General features: G+C 38.7%; 1 protein-coding gene across 1 annotated transcript in view; it reads left to right on the top strand.

Annotated features, from left to right (window-relative positions):
- Positions 1–23,099, top strand: part of LOC132395162 (contactin-associated protein-like 2) — a 1,263,978-nt gene that overhangs the window by 429,181 nt on the left and 811,698 nt on the right. The window contains exon 10 of the mRNA XM_059971460.1: positions 7,918–8,089. Coding sequence (XP_059827443.1) covers positions 7,918–8,089 — 172 coding nt within the window. The remainder of the gene's footprint in view (positions 1–7,917; positions 8,090–23,099) is intronic.

Raw genomic sequence — 23,099 nt, forward strand, 5'->3', positions numbered from 1 at the left:
CTTTAACTTTGAACATGTGGTATCCTGTGTTCAAACTGAGAATGGCTGACCACTCTAGGGAAGTTCTCCATCTTTTCCAGAGTGTAATCTTAAGGTCTCACCAATTCTCCATCATGTGGCTTGAAGCTGAACGCGTAATTGGAGCCCCCAGACTCTGACCTGTAAGGTCTCAGGATAATGGTCAGAGTGGAAGAGTTATATTACTGGGAAAGCAGTCCAGAGGCCTGAACCAAGAATTTAGAGAATGCAAGTTCAGCTTTCACTGTGTTTTTCTGAGAACTTAAATTTAGACCATGAGAAAACAATGGTTTTCTTCTGCTTCAAGGTAACATAAATCTTTTCAGACTCTATCTGATATTTCAAGCCTCTTATCAAATTAACTGCCATTAATAGTTAGCTGAATAAACTATTCAGTTGCATTGCACCACTTGCCTTCACCACGGAGATTTCATTGACTTAACACCATTTTCCACCATCTGAAATAAAAAAGAACTTGCAAAAAGCACAGCTGATTAGGCAGCTTCTGCAGAGAGAATTCCTGGTTCCTAAGGACAAACAGGGCTTGATAAGACATCCCAGGATGCCAAAGAATGAATAAATAAGAAGTTAATGCTGGATCAGTATTCTAGAATGTTGATTCGTTCTCCTTATTCATAATGTTTAACTCAGTTATGGGAGAACAGCAAATTACCTTGCAGATTGCAGAAATGTAAACAACTCTCAAACACTGGGACAGACACAGAGGCATAGCTGATAGAGTGTCTGCTCAGGCTTCTGTTCTCCAGGTTCAATCCTAATCTCTATCCTTCCATGTGGAGTTTTCAAATTCCAACAAATCTATGGGTTTCCTCCTGCATCTCAAAGACTGATGGAATAGTAATTTAGTTAACCACACTAAGTGGCCCCAAGCAAGTCGGTGAGTGGTAGAATCTTGGGGGAAGTTAATGGGAACAGAGGAAGAATAAAATTGTATTACTGTAGGATCAGTGTAAATGGGTACTTGATGGCCAATGTGATCTTAATTTGATTCTCTGATTGTCTTAGTGGTTAGGCATTCTTATTAGATCATTATCTTTCTATCACTTTTTCTGTGAATCTCATAAGAGCCAAGACCATTACAAGCACAGTACAGTTTTTATAACTGCTGATTCTTATAACTGCTTCAATGCTTAATGTTCTATTAACCTGGTCTTTCATCTTCCCACATACGCTGGCAACTGGATGTTTAGAAGTGTTTTTGAATGATTTGGATAGGAAGGGTTCAGGTGGACAGTGTTGAAAATTAGCTGCTTTACCTGACTTGACAAATTTCACATGCGGTTCTTGCCACCCAATTCCATTCCTAAATTCATGGCTACTATTTGGCAGTTTATGACTTTCAAAAGCCAAAGGGATTGCCTCAGACAAGTTCAAGGCTGCTACTCAGCACGTTCAAGAAACTTAAATTATGCTGTATGAACTAGCTGAACAGAAGGACAGGCCCAGAATTCAGTTTTCATTTGTCTCCATAACAGGAGCAAGAGGAACCTGTCTTAATGTTTGCAGCAGGACAGTGTGCTGCTATCAATCTCAACATGAGTCACTGATACATAGTATATACTCTACACTCTCAGGTCTTGGTTGCAAGGCAGCTTAAGCATCAGAACAGAGTGAAATAAGAAAATTTCGAACACCAGCTGCATCAGGATGCCTAATTACTGTCCATGGTGCAGTGGTATAATTTGAAGGTTGATTTGAAATGGGACTTACTTTCCCATCATTATAACACAACAGCCATTTCATGCCAATGCCTGTGGTAAAACCAATTTCTCCCTTGTCAATTTTTTTTTACTTAGCACACTAATAAATCTAATTCTCTTTTTAAAGTTAATTTAGAAGAAAAAGAGATGGCTTTCTTCAACACTCCTTCTTCAATATAATATTAGAGATGAAATTTCCTAATATAAACTGAATGAAGTTGAAACTTATTTTTCTATATTCTGTTAATACAGTGGATTCCAGTTAATTGGACCATTAGTTAATCCGGATGGCTGTTTATTTGGGACAGCTCTTAAAGAGCAAAAACTAATTGAGAAAATAGCTGAAAATCCCTCCATTTATTTGGGACACCATACCACTTATTGGAGTAGGGGGCTGAACATTTTCTAGCTTGCATCTGACACGTGCACTTGTGTGGCCATTAGATACTACCTTTAGCTTAGAACAAGCCTTTTTTTAAAACAACTCTTGTTGCATGTGCATGTGTTCAAAAAGCAGTTATTTTTGTCACTGATGGTTGGCAAGAAATAAGCTGTAAGACAGTTCAGCAGTTCACTGTGGTTTCAAGAAATCAGGCTCAGAGATGCCAGAAATGATTGATCTGCTTCAGCAATTTAGGAAATCTGAAGAATTTGAGGGTATCGACAATCATCTTGAATGTTACAATGAAAATTTGGAGGATACAGTTATTGAAAGCATTGTATAAAGATAGTCCATTACCTATACTGGGTGTCTGTGTTGATTTTGTTGATTTACAATCAAATCAAATGATTGCACAGCTTACACTGAACTGGAAGAATTTCTCCATTGATCACCATTAGGAACTAATACGCAGTTTTATATTACTATAATGGTATTGATAGTGTGCTAATTTGTTCTGCATTTAATTTAAATACATAACTTGCTAGTCAGTTAAATGGTAGTTTTTTAAAATATCTTTTTAGTTATTACTATGAAACTTCATTTGAATGGCAGTTGCTTACTTGGGCCAAAATGTACTGGCCTCCACATTTCCCAATTAACAAGAAACCACTGTATATTAAAAAAGGCACTTTGTTGTTAATTCTTTCATTGTATAAGGATTTGTTTCAGAGGACAATACAATTCAAACACAAAACACAAATCTAGATTTATTTCGTATGCTAGGGGTGGCGTAGTAGCATTGTGGTTAGCCCATTGCTTTACAGTGCCAGCGCTCAGAATTTGAGCTCCAATCCCTGGACCTTCCTGTAAGGAGTTTACATGTTTTCCCCTTCACCATGTGGGTTGCCTCTGGGTGCACCAGTTTTGTCCCAGATTCCTATGACGTATGGTTAGGGTCATTGAGTTGTGGCCATGCTATATTAGCGCCAGAGGCTGCCCAGCACAATCCTCGCAGATTTGATTTGATGCAAACAATGCATTTCAATGTACATGTAACAAATAAAACAAATATTTTAAAATCTCTTTGGAGTCTCATGTGGACCAGACTTGTGAACAACAATGAATATCGTTCTGTGAAGGATATTAGTAAACCTGTCAAACTGTTACAACAACCTAATAATTCTGTGCTCATCATTACTGAGATTGGGTTCAGTCTGAATTCCTTAGTCGGTGTGGTAAGATTCTGTTCAGGCATTTTTGCCACAAGAAACTAAGCAATCTTACCTGTACATCAAAACATTTCACTGTAAAATACATTATGATGACTCCAAGGTGTGAAGTGTAATGTATAACCACAAACTTCTATTTAAATTACAGCTTCTATGTTGCACTCATTCTTGTACTTATGCAATGGCCAATTTATCTTGCTTAACCAAAGGGTATCTTTGAATTAGATGATAAATTTTAACTTGTAATGTGCAAAATATACCAGGCAATTAGTCAAATGCAGTAACTCCAGCTAACAAAAGTGCATACGCTAAATAATTGTTAAAGTGGTATCATAAGGAACATGGATGAAATACTCATAGTTCGCCATCTATTTTTCTACCCCTATATTTTCATATAGGACTAAATATACCTCTGTAGGTTTATCAAGAACATAGTCTTAAGGTTTCCTGTGAATGAACATGAGCAGCTGCCATACGTTCTGCATCACCTGCTACAGAGTGATCTGATTGTGACTTGGATAGTAGAAAAAAAGTCTGCATTATCCAGAAAAATGGCATTCATTCAAAAAGAGGTTACTTGTTCGGTATATTTTGCTAACAGATACATAAATATACTAAACCGCTAAAAGTCAACCACTTGCAAACTGCAAATATCTCAACATCTCCTTACTCTTTTTCTCTTCCTTCTTTCATTATCCTTGCAAACTCTTTCTAGGAATGTAAAGTTGCATGACCTGTACAACTGTCAAGAAACACAAGTTGAAAAAAAATGTTTTATTTATTTACTGTTTCTCACATAAATTCCACATCTCAACTATTTGGGTAGCAATTTGGGAAATTTTTAAAGGTGACTTTCCATAATCTGTATGGTCATAATGCATGAGTCACTTGTATTAATTCTCACCATAAAATAAAATTCCTCAATGGCCTTTGATTCTCTGACAGTCTTGAATGTCTGGTTAGTTACTGATCCCCTTGTCAGTGGAAACAGTTTCTACTTATTTGCTTTAAGGAAAACAGTTTCAGCAACTAAAATAACATATGCTTGTATCTTTTAACTGATCCCAACATGTCAAATAGTTATTAATTGCAAAGTGTGTCATTTTTGTTTTACCTCCGGGACTATGGCCCTAAATTGGTTGATATGTGTGGTGTACTGTGCTCCTTTCTCTTTATTGGTCATTGTCACTGCACTGTGATTGACAACTAGTCCTTGTTCCCCAGCTCCCATCGAATTTAATTTGTTTTCCCTGATGGCTCTATTCAGTGAAGCATAGCTTCCCTTATGGCAGATGCTCCACCACAGTTCTCCTCTGTGAGCTGTGAGAAAGCCCATCTGCTCACTCTGAGACAGTGCAGAACCCTGATAGGAAATGCAGCTTCAGCACCAGTGTGACACCTGCCAATCAAAGAGATAATGCATCATCTACATCTGAAACTGAAGAAGGCACCAGCCATTTAGAACTAATTCCTCCATGTAAGAACAGCACCCCTCCCCCACCCCCAGTACTTCTCAGGAAGGAAAAGCAAACTTCCAGAGAGAAAAAGATTAAATGCTGGTAATTGCAGTCATTTAAAAGAAGTCCCTTCCAAGACGTTTGAAAAAGGAAATGCATTTACCAAATTCAGCTCACAGCATCTGCACAACCTTGCTAGAAAACCCAATTTTGCAGTGAATAGTCCACAGCAGATTTCAGTATTAGTGGCCCATGAAATATACTTCATTGCTCAGCCGTTGTAAGTTGATTAGCGGTTGGGTTCAAGACCAGCGAGAGGATCTGTCTTGAGCTCCTCCTGTAGGGAATAAATTGGATTGCAATGTGCACCATTGCTATTTATAATCTGATTCCTTCCACCAAAAAGAACAAACTTGATGCAAGCAAAAGCTCTGTTGAAGGATTGTATGACTTCTTAAGCACACATAAATGGAACCTACGAGTGACCACTTGTATAAAGTTACTCTCCACCCACCAGCCTCCAAGATGGACACAAAATGCAGGTCTCAACCTTTTACTAGGGATTCAAACCTAATAATGGCAACCAGTTGTTATTCAAAATACCCACCAGCTGTTGCAGGATGCTTCCCTGGATTCTTCAACTGAACCACAGACTGCAAATAATGTTTGAATCTTCCATGAACAATATCAAATCATTATGTTAGTCCTCATACTTCCACAAAAAATTCAGGAATGGTCCAGTATCATCAGACACTTTTTGTTCATGAGGAATCTTTGCTTTCCCAAGTTTAACATCATCAGTGTTTGAATGAGATAACCCTATTTGAACACTCTGTTAATGTTAATTTAAGCCAGTTTTGGGGGGGGGGGGGGGGGATATTGAAAACAATGTGTCAATCCACCCTTCTCTCTTTAGAGGATCAATCTACTTCCATTCAGCAGAATATGAATGTGAAAATCTGAAACAAGCCTATTTCAAAGTTCAAAGTACTTCAAAGTTAAATTTATTATCAGAGTACATATATAGTATCACCACATAAAACTCAGATTCCTTTTTCCAGTGGACATACTTAGCAAATCTATAGAACCGTAACTGTAAACAGGATCAATGAACTGTGCTTATTGAGATCTTATAGAAACATATAAAATAATGAAAGTATAAATAAGATAGAGGCAGAAAAGTTGTTTCCACTAGCAGGTGCAACTATAATTAGGGGCATAGCCTCAAGATTCAGGGGAGTAGATTTAGGACTGAGATGAGAAGGAACTGCATTTCCCAGAGAGTGGTGAATCTGTGGGAATTCTCTGCCCAATGAAGCAATGGAGGGTACTTCAGTTAATATATTTAAGACAAGGTTGGATATATTTTTGCATAGTAGGGGAATTAAGGGTTATGGGGGATAAGTGGGTGAGATGATTTCATGGCCACATCAGCCATGATCTTATTGAATGGTGGAGCTGGCTCAACAGGGCAGGTGGCCTACTCCTGCTCCTATTACTTATGTTATGTTCTTAAATATAAATAGCGGGAGCATAAAATAACAAGACAGAGAGTCCCTAAAGTGAGACCATCGGTTGTGGGAACACCTAAAATACCTTGTAGAATGAGTGTAGTTATTCCCTTTTGTTCAAGAGCCCTGATGGTTGAAGGGTAGTAACTATACTAGAACCTGGTGGTGCGAGTCCTGAGGCACCCGTACCTTCTGCCTGATGGCAGCAGCGAGAAAAGAGATAGCTTGGGTGGTGAGGATCTTTGATGATGTATACTGCTTTTCTACAGCGGCATTTCATTTGACACCATTTCTTGTGTAGTAGTTTAGAAGAGCCACACAATCATGTTACTTGACTAGCTATGGTGGATTCATGTTGATTAGGTATATATTCAGTGCCAATAATTAATGTTTTAGTCAGACTGACCTGACATAATATTTTATGAATAAATGTATTTTAGTAAATCTGTTTTTTTCCCACTATTCAGTACTACTCTGTGTACAAATACCTCCCAATATTACTTCTGACTTCAGTAGAATAGCTTTGTGCAACGAAGTTGTTCAGATTAGATCTGAAATATTTTCTATGTTCTCAGGCTTGGGTTTGATTCTGATTGGATGTAGTATGATCAGGCTCGGAGTGGATTTTAATTTGATACTTTAATAGACCTCCATAGCAATATATGTCCAAACCTAACATGGGTTATGTATGTTTTCTTTAATTTATGAGACCCAGACAGGCCTTAAATTGGGCCATATTTGTGGAAATCCATTAATTTCAGCAAACTTATAATTTTATTAATGTCAAATTAGAATGCTAAAATTTTGGTATAAATAGCAAAAGATTAAACATCAATGTATGAAAATGCAACCTCAGGAAATGATTTGAAATACATTAACATTATAGTTAAGAATATATGCGATGTCCAGGAAGGATAAATAATTTTTTGGCCATAAGTTGCTTTTTGCAATTTATAATTGCAATATTTGCTCTAACTGAGCTCCTTTGCATTAAAAATTAAAAACACTTTGCCCAATAAATTGGCTTTTAAGTTATAGTCACAGATACACAGGTAAATGTAATTCACTTTTATTAAACATAATACTGATTGTAAATGAGTTTTGTTTCTCACTAAGCATTAAATTTTGGTTTTATCACCAACCACAAAATTATGAGTCATTTTGAAGATCAGATGATTATGCTCACAGCAGGTAGATGGCTACATCAAATGTTAATCAATCTTTAAATCAGTGGGTATTAAAATGTAATGTAATTAATTAAGTTTATGTCATTGTCATTGGCAGTTCATTTCATTACATTGAGATATGGTTGACATATAACAAACATATTGTTCTTTCATTAAGGCTTTGCATGCTGCATTCAATTGTTTCTGTACAAATGTCAGTGATTTAGAATCTCAATCGGCATTAACAGAAAATGCTGTTAGTTTGTTCAGAATGACCTAACAAATTAATATTTCATTTACAACTTAATTGCAATCTTGCACATTAAGAACTGAAATTACTGCAGTACCTTGCAATGATAGTAACTTCTGATATTAACATTAATTTGTAATTAATGTCTATAAAAAGAAAAAAAATGTATACTTGTTATTTCAGGTTACCCTGATGCAGTAAATAGCACACAACCAAGTGTCTCTCGGCGTTCCTTTCAGGGCTGCATGCAACTCCTTCATGTGGATGATCAGCTCGTTGACTTGCATGCTGTTGAGCAAGGGCAGCTGGGAAAATTTACAAATGTTAACATTGATATGTGTGCAATCATAGACAGGTAAATGAACAACAAATTTACTTCTTCTTTAATTTTGTATTGACTTGACTAATGTTTTGTCAGCATTATCATTATTATTTTTCTGTTTCGTAGTGATTTGTATAAATTAATGTTATATCAACGTGATAATCTTACATTTTTCGGGAGATAAACAAAACAGAGCAGATGGACCACCTTACAAATAAGAGAAAATCTGCAGATGCTGGAAATCAAAGTAACACATACAAAATGCTGGGAGAACTCAGCAGGCCAGGCAGCATCTATGAAAGCTCAGCTATTTTCTCTTTTCCATAGATGTTGTCTGATCTGCTCAGTTCCTCCAGCATTAGATGGGCCACTTCAAAAACCTTAGTTGAATTTCCAGATATTAGATTCAGAATTCTGGATGTTTGGCGTGAAGATTTTAGCAGAAACAACAAAGTCAGCATGTTACTCCACAATGATTATGTCCTTCTCTGGGCAGTGTAACTGCTTTTTATTTTGCTCCTGATGCCAATGTGAAAGGTCTCTACACAATCCTTGTACTCCCAAGATCTGATTAGAGAACCTGCAGCATGGCAATATGCTTTCAATTTAGTTGGTTATCTTAAGTCAGATTATAGTTGTAAATAATTTGGCTATAACTAATGCAGGCAGGCCACCTGACGTTTCAACCCTGATCCACCGCTCAATCGGATCATGTCAGATCTTTCATTTCAGTGCCACTTTTTTGTTCAAACCCCACAACCCTTGATTTACATAATATTTAAAAATCTGTCAATTTCTTTTGTATATATTCACTAACTGAGCTCCACTTCTATTTTGTACAGAGAATTCCAAATATTCACAGCCCTCTGGCTGATGATATTTCTTCTAATTTTATCTTGAGTGGCCAACTATAAGGCGCCTCAGCAAGGGAGGACCTCATCCATTAATCTTCTCAGCCAAGCCCTAAGTACAAATAATTTTGTGCATATCAATGAGGTTACATTTTAGTCAAGAGAAATTGATTAAGTTCTCCTCAAATGATATCACAGGAATAGATCTTGTGAGCATTGGCTGTCTTCTCTCTATCATGAGCGTATCCTTCATTTGGTAAGGAGAGTAAAAGTGTGCACAATATTCTGAAGGTCAACTCACCTATAGCAAGTATAATTGGAACAAAAGGTTTTTACTCCTTGCTGAGGCATTGAAAATCAATTTTACCTGAGTAATTTTCACTTGCAACCATTCCAGATTGAAGGGCAACAAATGGAAAGCTAGACCACATACCTACGGTTGTGAATCACCTATTGTCTGTGACCCTGATACAGTTTTTCAGGCATATGCATAATGAGATCATCTCCCCATTCAACACAGGGGAAGTTGGCACTGTCATTGGGTACTCTTGTACACAAAGTGCTGAACTGAGAAAACTTGCCCAGATTTTCAAATTACTCCCTCCAGCTACATTGAACAATTGAACAATAGCTATCTCCAGGAACACCCACCTGAGTTGCCTTCCCCAATTTGAATCCTCCCAATCCTTCAATGTTTTCCCACTTTTGCCAAAACCCACTGATTCCTCACATCTCAACCTTTTGATTCCTGCCCCTCCTCCACACCAAATACTATCATAATCTTTCCCACAAGGAAAACAGGGTAATCTTCTCTAAATCAGTCTTACTCTCCACATCTCACAATTGCTTGGACAAGCACCCCAGAGATCAGCTCAGGTACAGAATTAAAGCACAGCTCAATTTCACCCACCCACTGCCCATTTGAGCCCAAATGGAATCTTTGCTGAAGGGAGCGACGGTACTTGTTTGGATACAGACACCAAACTTGGTTAAGTGTAAGTTTACAAATGTTAGAATATGAGATCCTAGGATTCCCTTCTTTAAGGACACTGTTTTCTCTTCCCACCTATGAGTCACTCCTTAAAACTGACAGTTTCAATAAAGTTCTCTTTTTACCTGTCTTCATCAAGCTAAGTGGTAACATTTTGTTCAGTATTATAACATACAATATTATATTTATAGTATATTATATTTTAAAATTATATTTATAGTGCATTAAGAGATCTGTATGTAAGTTTTATTATGATGACTTGCAAGTGATGATTAGATATAGTCAAAGATGATTTCACAGCCTCATGTTTTCCTGAAAAAGGAGAGCAACATAAAACAAAAAATATACAGATCTAAGAACACACAATTCTGCATTCCTTTTATAACATTGTTGTCTGGTCTTTAGTATTTCAAACAATGGACCAAGCCAGCAGGAATCAGATTACCATTTCTTACCAACATTAAAATAATATCTTTTGCTCATAAATTGGTAAATTGGTTTATAATTGTCACAGGTACCAAGGTACAGTGTAAATCTTGTCTTGCATAACCGTTCATATTAATCAATTCATTACAACAGTGCATTGAACTTGCACAAGGTAAGAGAGTAACAAACTGTGGTGGAGCTGTTGCTGCCTATCCTTACTGATTACTGTCAGTTGGTCAGGCAGTCAAGGATCCAGTTGCAAAGGCTGGTGTTGAGTCTCAGGCCTAGGAATTAGAATATAAGTTTGCTTGTAAATATAGTACTGACAACTGAGCTAAATCAATACGCAATAAGCTAACATAATGTCTATACTGTCCAGTTGCTCCAGAAGTGAGTGTTGGGAGGCCAGGGAAATGGTATTTGCTATGGACCTCTTCCATCAGAGGAAAATTGCATGGGTTGAATTTGTCAGGAAGGCTGGAGTTAATGTGTGCCGTGACCAGCCTCTCAAAACATGCAAGGACAAGCCAGGGAGCTGAGGCCAGCGGGTCTGACTGCAGTTCTTGGGAAGTTAGTGGAGGGAATTCTGAGGGTCAAGCTTTACCATCACTTGGATAATCAATTCCTGATCAGGAATAGTCAGCATGGTTTTGTATACTGTACATGGGAGTTCATGTCTGACAACTCACTTGGGGATTTTTGAAGAGGTGGCGAAAGGGATAGATGAAGGCAGGGCAGTGAATGACATCAATATGTACTTTAGTAAGGTCTTTGACAAGATCCCGCATAGAAGGCTGATCTGGAATATGAGGTCACACAGGATTCGAGAGGACATAGTGAGGTGGATTTAGAATTGTCTGGATGATAGGAAGCAGAGGGTGATAGTTAAAGGTCAATTTTCTGACTGGATATTTGAGATTAGTGGGGCACCCTAGGGAACAGTTTTGGAGCCTCTGTTATTCATTATTTTATGTGAACGACTTGGATGTGAATTTACATGGCATGATTAGCAATTTTGCTGATGATACTAAATTAGGGTGTCTCATTCATAATGAAACAGGTTCTAATAACTTAGAAAGGAATCTTGATCAGTTAAGGAGATGAGTTAAGGAATGGCAAATGGCTTTCAAATTAGGTAAGTGTGACGTGATGCACTTTAGGTAGTCAAACCAGGGTGGGATAAATACAGTGACTAACAGGACGGGAGCTATCAGTGAATAACTCAATTATCACTGGAATAGTAGTTGGGTGATTTTGGAACAGGCCCTTAGGCCCAACAGGTCTATACTGACCACAGCATCAAATCCCCCATTGCCAGCTTTCAGCCCTTAACAGCACCATTCCACCCCTTCCATGCTGTACCCATCGTGACCACTTCCTCTGATAGCTCACTGCTATTGCATAAAGAAGTTAGCTCTCTTTTAAATCACTCCATTCTAAGGGCCAGTTTCTATGCTGTTTTACTCTATGGCTCTACGAGAATGTTTCAGTTACAGATAATTTAATAGAAAATGCTATATTTTATCAGTTAAAAACAGCATGGTCCAAAACCACTCAACTACTAGTCCTATGATAAGTGAGTTATTCACTGATAGCTCAAATCAGTTTAATCGTACTTTTACCTCCAGATGCACATGACTGCTATGCACCTAATATATGCAAACAGAATAATAAAGGGATGGTAATGCAAGACAAGTATTTTAATGGGTAATTACTGAGCATTTTTATACCTTTTTTTTGTTTAGCATTGGAATTCATGAATGATTCTGTAAAAGGATAATTATTAAGTAAGTGAATTTACCATTCTTGAATGTTTCACAATGAATAAGCAAAATAAATATGAGAAGAAATAATCATTATTATCAAGAAACTGAAATAATATCGGATAAAACCAGACCTAAAAGAAGGCAGAGTTTTAAGAAACTCAAAAACTCTGATGTTGTTTGCCTGACATCAGTAAAGCTTTCAACACGGTCCTTCATGATAGGCTGTCATGGAAGATTAAAGCACACAGGATCCCTGGAGACTTAGTAGATTGGATTCAAAATTGGCTTAACTACAGAAGGCAGAGTTCGGTAGTGGAAGAGTGTTACTCTGGTTGGGAGGTGTGTATAAAAAATGGGTTGATTAATAAGTTTGCAGATCACAAAAAAAAAACGATGAAGTTGTGGATTGTGAGGAAGGTTACTAAATGATTCAGCAGGATATATAGACCAGTTGGAAATGTGGGTCGAGAAGTAGCAGACAGACACATGTGAGGTGTTGCACTTTGAAAGTCAAATGAAAGAAGTATATTTACATTAAGGGCAGGACTCTAATGAACATTGACGTGCAAAGGGATTTTTTGGCTGCAAGTTCACAGCTCCCTGTGAGTGACAACGGAAGTAGACAGGGTAGTAATGAAGATATATGGTGTGGTTGCTTCCATGGTAAAGGTGTTGAGTGTAACAGTCAGGAAGGCATGATGCAGATGTATAAAACGTTGATTAGACCACATTTGAATTATCATATTTACATATTCTATTGCTGCATTACAGAATGCATGTGGAGAGAGTGCAGACAAAGTTCACCAGGACGTTGCCTGGATTAGAGAGCATTAGCTATGAAAAGAGGTTGGTTTATCTTGGATTGTTTTCTCTGGAGTGTCAGAGGCTGACCAACAACCTAATGGAAGTTTATAATATTATGAGAGGCATAGATATATCTCAGTGTCTTTTTCCTGGATGGAAATGTTAAGTACCAGAGGGCATGCTTTAAGGTGAGAGGGGGAGAATTTAAAGGATAATTACAAAGCATGTATTTTACACAGAATGGTGGACGTTTTAGAACATAGAACAATACAGCACAGTACAGGCCCTTCGGCCCAGAATGTTGTACAGACCCTTAAACCCTGCCTCCCATATAACCCCCCCCCCCACCTTAAATTCCTCCATATACCTGTCTAGTAGTCTCTTAAATTTCACTAATGTATCTGCCTCCACCACTAACTCAGGCAGTGCATTCCACACACCAACCACTTTCTGAGTAAAAAACCTTCCTCTAATACCCCCCTTGAACTTCCCTCCCCTTACCTTAAAGCCATGTCCTCTTGTATTGAGCAGTGGTGCCCTGGGGAAGAGGCGCCGACTGTCCACTCTATTCCTCTTAATATCTTGTATACCTCTATCATGTCTCCTCTCATCCTCCTTCTCTCCAGAAAGTAAAGCCCTAGCTCCCTTAATCTCCGATCATAATGCATACTCTCTAATCCAGGCAGTGGCCTTGTAAATCTCCTCTGTACCCTTTCCAATGCTTCCACATCCTTCCTATAGTGAGGCGACCAGAACTGAGCACAGTACTCCAAGTGTGGCCTAACCGGAGTTTTGTAGAGCTGTATCATTACCCCATGACTCTTAAACTCTATCCCTCGACTTATGAATGCTAACACTCCATAAGCTTTCTTAACTACCCCATTTACCTGTGAGGCAACTTTCAGGGATCTGTGAACATGTACCCCCCAGATTCCTCTGCTCCTCCACACTTCCAAGTTTCTTGCCATTTACTTTGTATTCTGCCTTGGAGTTTGTCCTTCCAAAGTCCTTCTCAGGGTTTTGCGTGGAAGTGGTGAAAGTAGAAATTAAAGCAATGCTTAAGAAGTATTTAGACATATGGACAGGTGGTAATTTAAAAACTATAGGAGATATTTTTACAGATGTTCATTTTAAATTTGCATCGTGGTCAGTACAGACAATGTGGCGTGAAGGGCCTATTCATTCTTCTGTGTCCTATGTTCTTTTTGGATAGTGTTTAGCTTTTAATGATGTTTAACAAAGCAGGATACAAATAAATGACCAGATAAAACATCACGTTCATCAAGTTTTGGCTTTCATGTTTGCAAGAAAACAGATTTAGAACTGACACGTTTAGATTTACTTTTGATTTTTGTGTTAGTGAAAGCTTCATTGCACAAGCTTGGAATGTAACTCAATTCCCTCCTCACCAGCATTAAATTGAAATCCAGGAATTCTAAGCATTGCAAGTTAGTTGATTTCTTCTATTAGTGTGTGGTAAACTCATTAGCTGCAGTACTTCCAAGATTTAATTGGCCATTTATTAGTTTCTTGTAGTTTTAAGGGGCATCAAAAGTGAAACATTGTTCAAAAGTAAAGGAATGTTGCTTATTAAATAAGTAAAGAAAAGGGTTTGAGTATTTTGTTGGCTAATTGAAATGATTGAAAAGTACCTTGCTGAAAGAGGTAATCAAATGATGGAATTATATAAAGGTTAAATAGTGATTAGACCCTTTAGGATGATGAATTGAGTAACAGATTTCGCACGGACTAGGAAAGGCTGCAGACTGGTTTTATGTTGACTTTGCTGATGAGTAATGATATATATAGGTTCTGAATTTACAGTGCAAAATAATGGTGAGGCTAGGATTTCACCTTGATGATTCTATGTTCTATTTCTCCTTTTTATTTCATTTTTTATGCTGAGTATATTTATATATATTTCTGTTTTTTTAATGCTGAATATATTTATATATATTTCTGTTTTTTTTATGCTGAATATCTTTCACTGCAAACAGTATTGTCGCAAAGGCAGATGAATTATGACAGTGTAGCCATCAGTGATACTTGGTTGCAGGAGGGACAGGACTGGCAGCTCGGTGTTCTGGGGTTCCATTGTTTTAGACATGATAGAGAGGATTAAAGGAGGATGGGCGCCGGCAGAGCTCAGTCAGGACAGACTGGAGCGCTCATCCAGTGAAGCTTTGAGGGTAGAGCTGAGGAAAATTAAGGTATGATCACATTCAATGGATTAGATTATAGACCACACTATAGTCTGCTAGATTTAGAGGAGAAAATTTGTAGAGGATGTGATAGTAGGTGATTTTAATTTTCCACATATTGACTGGGACACCCAAATTGCAAAAGTGATAGATGGAATAGAAATTGTCAAATGTGTTCAGGAAAGTTTCCTTAATCAGAAGTCCCAACTAAAGAGAGTGTGATCTCCTATTAGGCAAGTGACAGAAGTCTGTGTAGGGGAAAAGTTGCATTTAGAGATCATAATGCATTAGTTTCAAGGTAATTATGGAACAGGATAGGTCAGGTCCTCAAGTTGAAGTTCTAAACTGGAAAAAGGCCAATTTTGATGGTATTAGAAAAGATCTGGCCAATGTGGATTGGGACAGGTTATTTTCTGGAAAAAGTGTACTTGGTAAGTGGGAGCCCTTCAGGAGTGTAATTTTGAGAGTAGAGAATTTGTATGTTCCTGTCCGAATACAAGGCAATGATAACATGCTTTGGGAACCTTAGTTTTTGAGAGATATTAAGGCCCTGGTTAAGAAATATGAAGTATAAGCAGACAGGAACAAATTTAGCACTTGAGTATAAGAAATGCAAGAAGGAAATCAGGAGGATTAAAAGAAGACATGAGGTTGCTCTAGCAGACTATGTGGAGGAGAAACCTAAGGGCTTCTTCTTAAGAGCTAAAGGATATCAAGGGACAAATTTGTCCTCTGGAAGATTGGAATGGTACTCTTTGCATGGAGCCAAAATAGATGGGGGAGATCTTAAATGGAATTTTTTCATCTGTATTTGTCCGGGAGACAGATACCGAGTCTGTAGATGTGAGGCAATTTAGCAGCAAGGCCATGGACCCTATGCAGATTACAGAGGAGGAGATCTTTGCTGTCTTGAGGTAAGTTAGGGTGGAAAAATCCCTAGGGCCTGACAAGATGTTCCCTTGGACCCTATGGGAGGCTAATGCAGTAATTATTGGGGCCCTAGTAGAGATCCTTAGTCAAAGGTAAGATACTGGAGGATTGGAGGATAGCTAATGTTGTTTGTTGTTTATAAGTATTAATCAAGTACTTCAACAAATGTAAGTATTTGGATTGACAGGGTGATGTTGTGTGTAACCAATCCTATGAAGTTTTTTGAGGAAATTACCAGGAGAATTGATGAAGGGAAGCCAGTCAATGTTGTCTACATGGATTTTAACAAGCCCTTTGACAAGGTCTCACATGGGAGGTTGGTCAAGAAAGTTCAATTGCTTGGCATACAAGATGAGGTAAGAAATTGGATTAAACATTGGCTTTGTGGAAGAAGCCAGACAGTGGTTGTAGATGGCTACCTTTCTGACTAGAAGCCTGTGAAAAGTGATGTGCCTCAGGGATCGGTGCTGGGTCTGTTGTTTTTGTCACCTCTGTCAGTGATCTGGATGATAATGTGGTAAACTGGATCAGCAAACTTGCAGGTGACACCAAGATGGGGGTGGACAGCAAAGAAAACTATTAAAGCTTGCAGCGGGATCTGGACTAGCTGGAGAAATGGCTGAGAACAGCAGATTGAATTTAAAGCAGACAATTATGAGGTGTTTTACTTTGGGACAACCATCAGGGCGGTCTCACAGAGTGAGTGACAGAGCACTGAGGAGTGTGGTAGAAGAAAGGATTTCTGGGAATACAGATCCATAATTTCTTGACAGTGCTGTCACAGTTTGATAGAGTTGCAAAGAAAGATTTTGACACATTGGCTTCTTAAGACAAAGAACAACGGGTATATCACTCTGAATACTGTCAGGGATGACCTAACAGAGGAAAGTCATACTGGTTGTGTCAACCTGAAATTATTAACCTACTCAGTTGAGGAAAAACACCAGAGACATGAAATTACCTCTGAAACGGTTTTTATTCAGAGAGGAGTTCGTAGCCCCATGCACTTCAGGCGTACGGTAGCCAACTCCCAATTTGTCGGTTTACAAAGGTCATACTATACCCAAAAGCAGGGTACTACATTCACAAATATGGTTACCAATTCAAATTCATCAATTGATTGGCTATTGCATAGCTAAGCATGCAAAATACTCGGAATAAGCATAGACACAAGCGTAATACTTGGAATGGGTATGGACGCAAGCAAAACACTTGAAATAGGTATATAGCTCAAAATACTTCACTGAACACATTGTCTTGTGGTCACAAGGTTCCTCTTCTTTGTGGTTGCCACTTGCTGTCTGGAATCTTATTTTAGCTAATTCCCCAATAACGTATCCTCCCCCTGGTCCTGTCTACATATTTTACTACGCTTACCCCTCGCCCATCCCTTCTACTGTACCCCTTGCCCTCTTCACATTCTCAGTTGGACACAGAGTCTGCCTCTGTAACCCAGAAGGTTAGTGGGGGAGAAGAGGCACATTGTGGTGATAGGGGATTTGTTAGTCAGGGAAATGGACAGGAGGTTCTGTGAGCAAAACTGAGATTCCCAGATGGCATGTTGCCTACTGGGTGCAAGGGTCCAGGATATCTTGGATTGAGTCCACAGTATTTTTGTGGAAGGGTGAACTGCCAGAACTCGTGGTCCATGAAGGTACCAATGACATGGGTAGGATGAGTGACGGGATTCTGCATAGAGAGTTCAAGGAGTTAGGTGCTAAGTTAAATGGCATGACCTCCAGGGTTGTGATCTCAGTATTGCTACCCATGCCACGTGCGAGTGAGGCTAGAACGAGGAAGATGATACAGTTTAATACATGGCAAAGGAGTTGGTGTAGGAAGACTGGAATAAGATTTTTGGATCTTTGGGCTCTCTTCCAGGTAAGGTGGGATCTGTACAGAAGGGAAGGCTTGCACTTGAACTGGAGAGGGTCTAATATCCTAGTTGGAAGGTTGTTAATGCTGCACGGTCAGATTTAAACTAGAGTTGCCGAGGAATGGGAACCAGAATGCCAGAACAGTTAGTAGAGAGGTTGTGAAGGCAGATGTTTGTCAAATCTCAGACAAAGTTAAGAATCAAAAGGTTGGGCATGGTGCAACAATTGTCCTGACCTGCATATATTTCAATGCAAGAAGTATCATAGGAAAGGTGGATGATAGTGCTGAAGAAGAGTTAGCTGGTTTACAAACAGAACTAATGTGTGGTGAGGAAAGGCTGTACATGGGCCACAATTTCAGTCAAATGGATTAGTTGAAACATAAAAGGTGGACAAAATCAAAAAGGGTGAATATAGAACTGAAGAGGTTGCATTTGAATAGACACAGCATATGGAACGAGGTAGATGAATTTGCAGCACAGTTGCAGATTGACGGGTATGATGTTGTAGGCATCACTGAATCATGATTGAAATAAGATTATAGCTGGGAGCTTAATGCCCAAGAATAAACAATGTATTGAAAGGGCAGGCAGGAAAGCAAAGTGGTTGGTGTTGCTCTGTTGGTTTAAAAAAAAAGGAAATCAGATCATTAGAAAGAGGTGAGCTAGGGATGGAAGATGTTGAATCATTGTGGAAAGTGCAAGGCTAAAGGTACCCTGATGGGAATTGTATACAGACCACCAAACAGTAGTAAGGATGTGGGCTACGAATTACAACAGGAGATAGAAAATGCATGCAAAAAAGGCAGTAAAAAAGAGGCATGAGTGTATAGCGGACTGTTGGAAAATAATGCTGGGGAGGTAGTAATGGGGGAGAAAGAAATAGTGGATGAACTGAATAGGTATTTTGCAGCAGTCTTCACAGTGAAAGACATTAGCAGTATGGTGGAAGTTCCAGGGGTCAGGGGTTATGAATTGCGTGATGTTACCATACCTATAGAGAAGCTGCTTGGGAAACTAAAAGGGCTGAAGGTGGATAAGTCATGTGGACTATAGAACCATAGAACATTCAGCACAGAAACAGGCCTTTTGGCCCTTCTTGGCTGTGCCGAACCATTTTTCTGCCTAGTCCCACTGACCTGCACCTGGACCGTATCCATCCATACACCTCTCATCCATGTACCTGTCCAAGTTTTTCTTAAATGTTAAAAGTGAGCCTGCATTTACCACTTCATCTGGCAGCTCATTCCACACTTCCACCACTCTCTGTGTGAAGAAACCCCCCCCCCCATGTTCCCTTTAAACTTTTCCCCCTTCACCCTTAACTCATGTCCTGTTCTTTTTCTCCCCTAGCCTCAGTGAAAAAAGCCTGTTTGCATTCACTCTATCTAAACCCATCATAATTTTATATACCTCTATCAAATCACCCCTCATTCTTCTACGGTCCAGGGAATAAAGTCCTTACCTATTCCACCTTTCTCTGTAACTCAGTTTCTCAAGACCATGCAACATCCTTGTGAACCTTCTCTGCAATCTTTCAAACTTATTAATATCCTTCCTGTAATTAGGTGACCAAAACTGCACGCAATGCTCCAAATTCGGTCTCACCAATATCTTATACAACCTCACCATAACATTCCAATCTCAATACTTAAATTTATAAAGGCCAATGTGCCAAAGGCTCTCTTTACGACCCTATCTACCTGTGATGCCACTTATAGGGAATTATGTATCTGTACTCCCAGATCCCTCTGTTCTACTGCACTCCTCAGTGTCCTACCATTTACCTTGTATGTTCTACTTTGGTTTGTCCTTCCAAAGTGCAATACCTCATACTTGTCTGCATTAAACTCCATCTGCCATTTTTCAGTCCATTTTTCCAGCTGATCCAAATCCCTCTGCAAGCTTTAAAAACCTTCCTCACCAAATGGATAACATCCCAGGGTTCTAAAAGAGGTGACTGAAGAGATCATAGAAGCATTAGGAATGATTTTTCAAGAGGCACTAGATTCTGAAATGGTTCCAGAAGACTGGAAAATTGCAAACGTCACTCTACTCTTCAAGACAGGAGGGAGACAGAAGAAAGGAAACTGTGTATAGGCCAGTTTGTCTGACATCAGTGGTTAGGAAGGTGTTGAAATTGATCATTAAGGATGAGGTCTCAGGGTATTTGAAGGCACATGATAAAATAAGCTGTAGTCAGCATGGTTCCCTCAAGGGAAAACCTTACCTGACAAATCTGTTGGAATGCTTTGAAGAAATAACAAGTGGGATAGACAAAGCAGAATTAGTTGATATTGTATGCTTGGATTTTCAGAAAGTCTTTGACAAGGTGCCACACATGAGGCTGCTTAACAAGCTGCAAGGTCATAGCATTATAAGAAAGATTCTAGCATGGATAAAGCAGTGGTGATTGGTAAGAGGCAAAGAATGGAAACAAAAGGAGCCTTTTCTAGTTGGCTGACAGTGACTAATGGTGTTCCACAGGGTTCTATGTTGAGACCAATTTGTTTTACATTAAATGTCAATGATTTGGATGATGGAATTGATGGCTCTATTGCAAAGTTTGCAAAGGATATGAAGATAGGTGGAGGGGCAGGTAATTTGATGAAGTAGAGAGGCTACAGAAGAACTTAGATTAAGAGATTGGGCAAAGAAATTGCAGATTGTATAGTGTCGAGAAGTGTATGGTCATGCATAATGGTAGAAGAAATGAAAGGGTTGACTATTTTCTAAATGGAAAGCAAGTACAAAAAACTGAGGAGCAAGGGATTTGGGAGTCCTTGTGCAGGATTCCCTAAAGGTTAATTTGTAGGTTGAGTCTGTGGTGAGAAAGACAAATGTGAGTTAGCACTCATTTCATGAAGACTAGAATATAAAAGCAAGGATGTGATGTTGGAACTTTGTAAAGCACTGGTGAGTCCTCACTGTGAGCAGTTTTGGGCCCCTTATCTTAAAAGGGATGTGTTGAAACTGGAGAGGGTTCAAAGGACATTCACAAAAATGATTCCAGGATTGAATGGCTTGTCCTTTGAAGAGCATTTGATGGCTCTGGGTCTGGATTGACAGGAATTCAGAAGAATGAATTGAATTGACTTTATTACTTACATACCTCATATACATGAGAAGTAAAAATCTTTATGTTACATCTCCATCTAAATGAGTAAATGCATTTCAATGAGGTGACCTCATTGAAAACTATTGAATGGTGGAAGGCCTGGATTGAGTGGAACTGGAGAAGATGTTTCCTATGGTAGGAGATTCGAGGACCTAAGGACGCAGCCTCAGAATAGAGCAGTGGAGGCCAAGTCTTTATGTATATTTAAGTCAGAGGATGATAGATTCTTGATTGCTCAGGGCGTAAAGGGATTCAGGGAAAAGGCAGGGGAATGGGGCTCAGAGGAAAATTTGATCAGCCGTGATAAAATGGGCTAAATGGCTTAATTCTGCTCCCAAAACTTATGGTCTCATGGTCTTACAGTTTAAGGGGAACAAGAAGGGGAAGTTCTTCACTCTGAGAGTTGTGAGAATGCAGAACGAGCTGCCAGTGCAAATGGTGGTTATAGAGTCGATTTCAACATCTAAGAGAAATCTGTATAGGTACATGATGTGAGGAATATGGAGGGCTATGGTCCATGTACAGGTCGATGGGACAAGGCAGAGTAATGGTTCAGCACAGACTAAACTGGCCGAAGAGCCTGTTTCTGTCCCATAGTAGAAAATATGACAACAGCTTCTAGTGTTTTGCATTTAGAGTTAACTTCAGAAATCCAGAGGTTAATTTCAGCAAAATCCTTTCCAACAATAATTTATCAAAATCAGAAACTTTAACAGATCTATAATTATTCAGATTATTCCTATTTTCCATTACGGCTCACAGCAGCCCCTTTGGAGGATCCACTATTCTACTATAAGTTAAACTTGCCCCACACATCTTACCTTAGATGCATGCCCTGCATTCTAACCCTAGGAAAAAGATTCTGACTGTCTAGCTGTACCTCTGGTTATCTTTTGAACTTCTTTTAGGTCATCCTTCAGCTTCTGCTGTTCAAAAGAAAATTAACAAAGTTTGTCCACCTCTCCTTGTAGCTCATTCCCTGTAATCTAGGCAGCATCCTCATAACACACACAAAAATATTGGAGGAACTCAGCCAACCAGGCAGCATCTATAGATGGAAGTAAGCAGTCAATGTTTTGGGCCAAAACCCTTTTTCAGGACATGCTTTGGTAAAACCCCCTCTCTAAGCCTCAAAGATGCTTCTGATAATGGTGTGACCAAAATTGAGTGCAATCCTCCAGATGTGGCCTCACCACAATTTTATAAAGTTGCAACATAGTTTCCAAATTCTGGAACCCAGTGCCTCAACTAATAAAGACGAGCATGCCTTATACATGTATATGCCTCTCCAAAAGGCATTCTTGAGTCTTGAATCTGCCATATGCCTCTACCAAACTGTGCATCCTAGTTTTGACAATCTTTGAGATGAAACATCAACTCCTTTTGTGTCTCCATGGTTAAACTTAGTGTTTTTTTTTTATTTCAGTTATTTTGATTTTCATTACCTGGAAACCTGAAATAGTATGAAGTGTAGTTTTTAATGGTATACAAATACATGCCCTCAAAAATGTGTTATTTTTGTCGTACTTCCATTCCTCCCTTTAATCATTTCAAAACGATGCTTGTAAACTAACAGTTATTTAGCTTTTACAGTTTTGTGATGTTTTAGATATTTCATTCTTCTGCACACAATCCAGTCTTTGTATTTCTCAGTTTATTTTTTATTTCTTTCTGATTTGAAAGAAGAAAATCTAGGATGTTGCCATAAACTATCATCATTGCTAGTTGGGTGGCAAATGAGAAATTTTGAGTCCCTTGAGAGAGAACATTCATCCCTTTTAAAAGTACAGTGAAAACACCATTAACCACTTTTGCACGTTTTATTACCTGACCTAATTACTTGAGGTCCACAACTACTCCGCCATTTTTATTTTACTTTCTTTACTTTCTTTGACAGGAAAAAAATTGAGCTTTTTTTTATTATTTGTTATTGCCTTCTTCTGATATGTACATTGATGCACCAGGAATTTAAGTGTTGACACTGACAATGCATGGCTAACCACCAGTTGTAATTATCCATGCAGATTATTGGAAAATCAGTTTTCAGAGGGAAATTGTAACTGTTTCAAAGAAAGCCAGA

Source organism: Hypanus sabinus, chromosome 6 (genome assembly GCF_030144855.1).
Source record: "Hypanus sabinus isolate sHypSab1 chromosome 6, sHypSab1.hap1, whole genome shotgun sequence".
Classification (NCBI taxonomy): domain Eukaryota; kingdom Metazoa; phylum Chordata; class Chondrichthyes; order Myliobatiformes; family Dasyatidae; genus Hypanus; species Hypanus sabinus.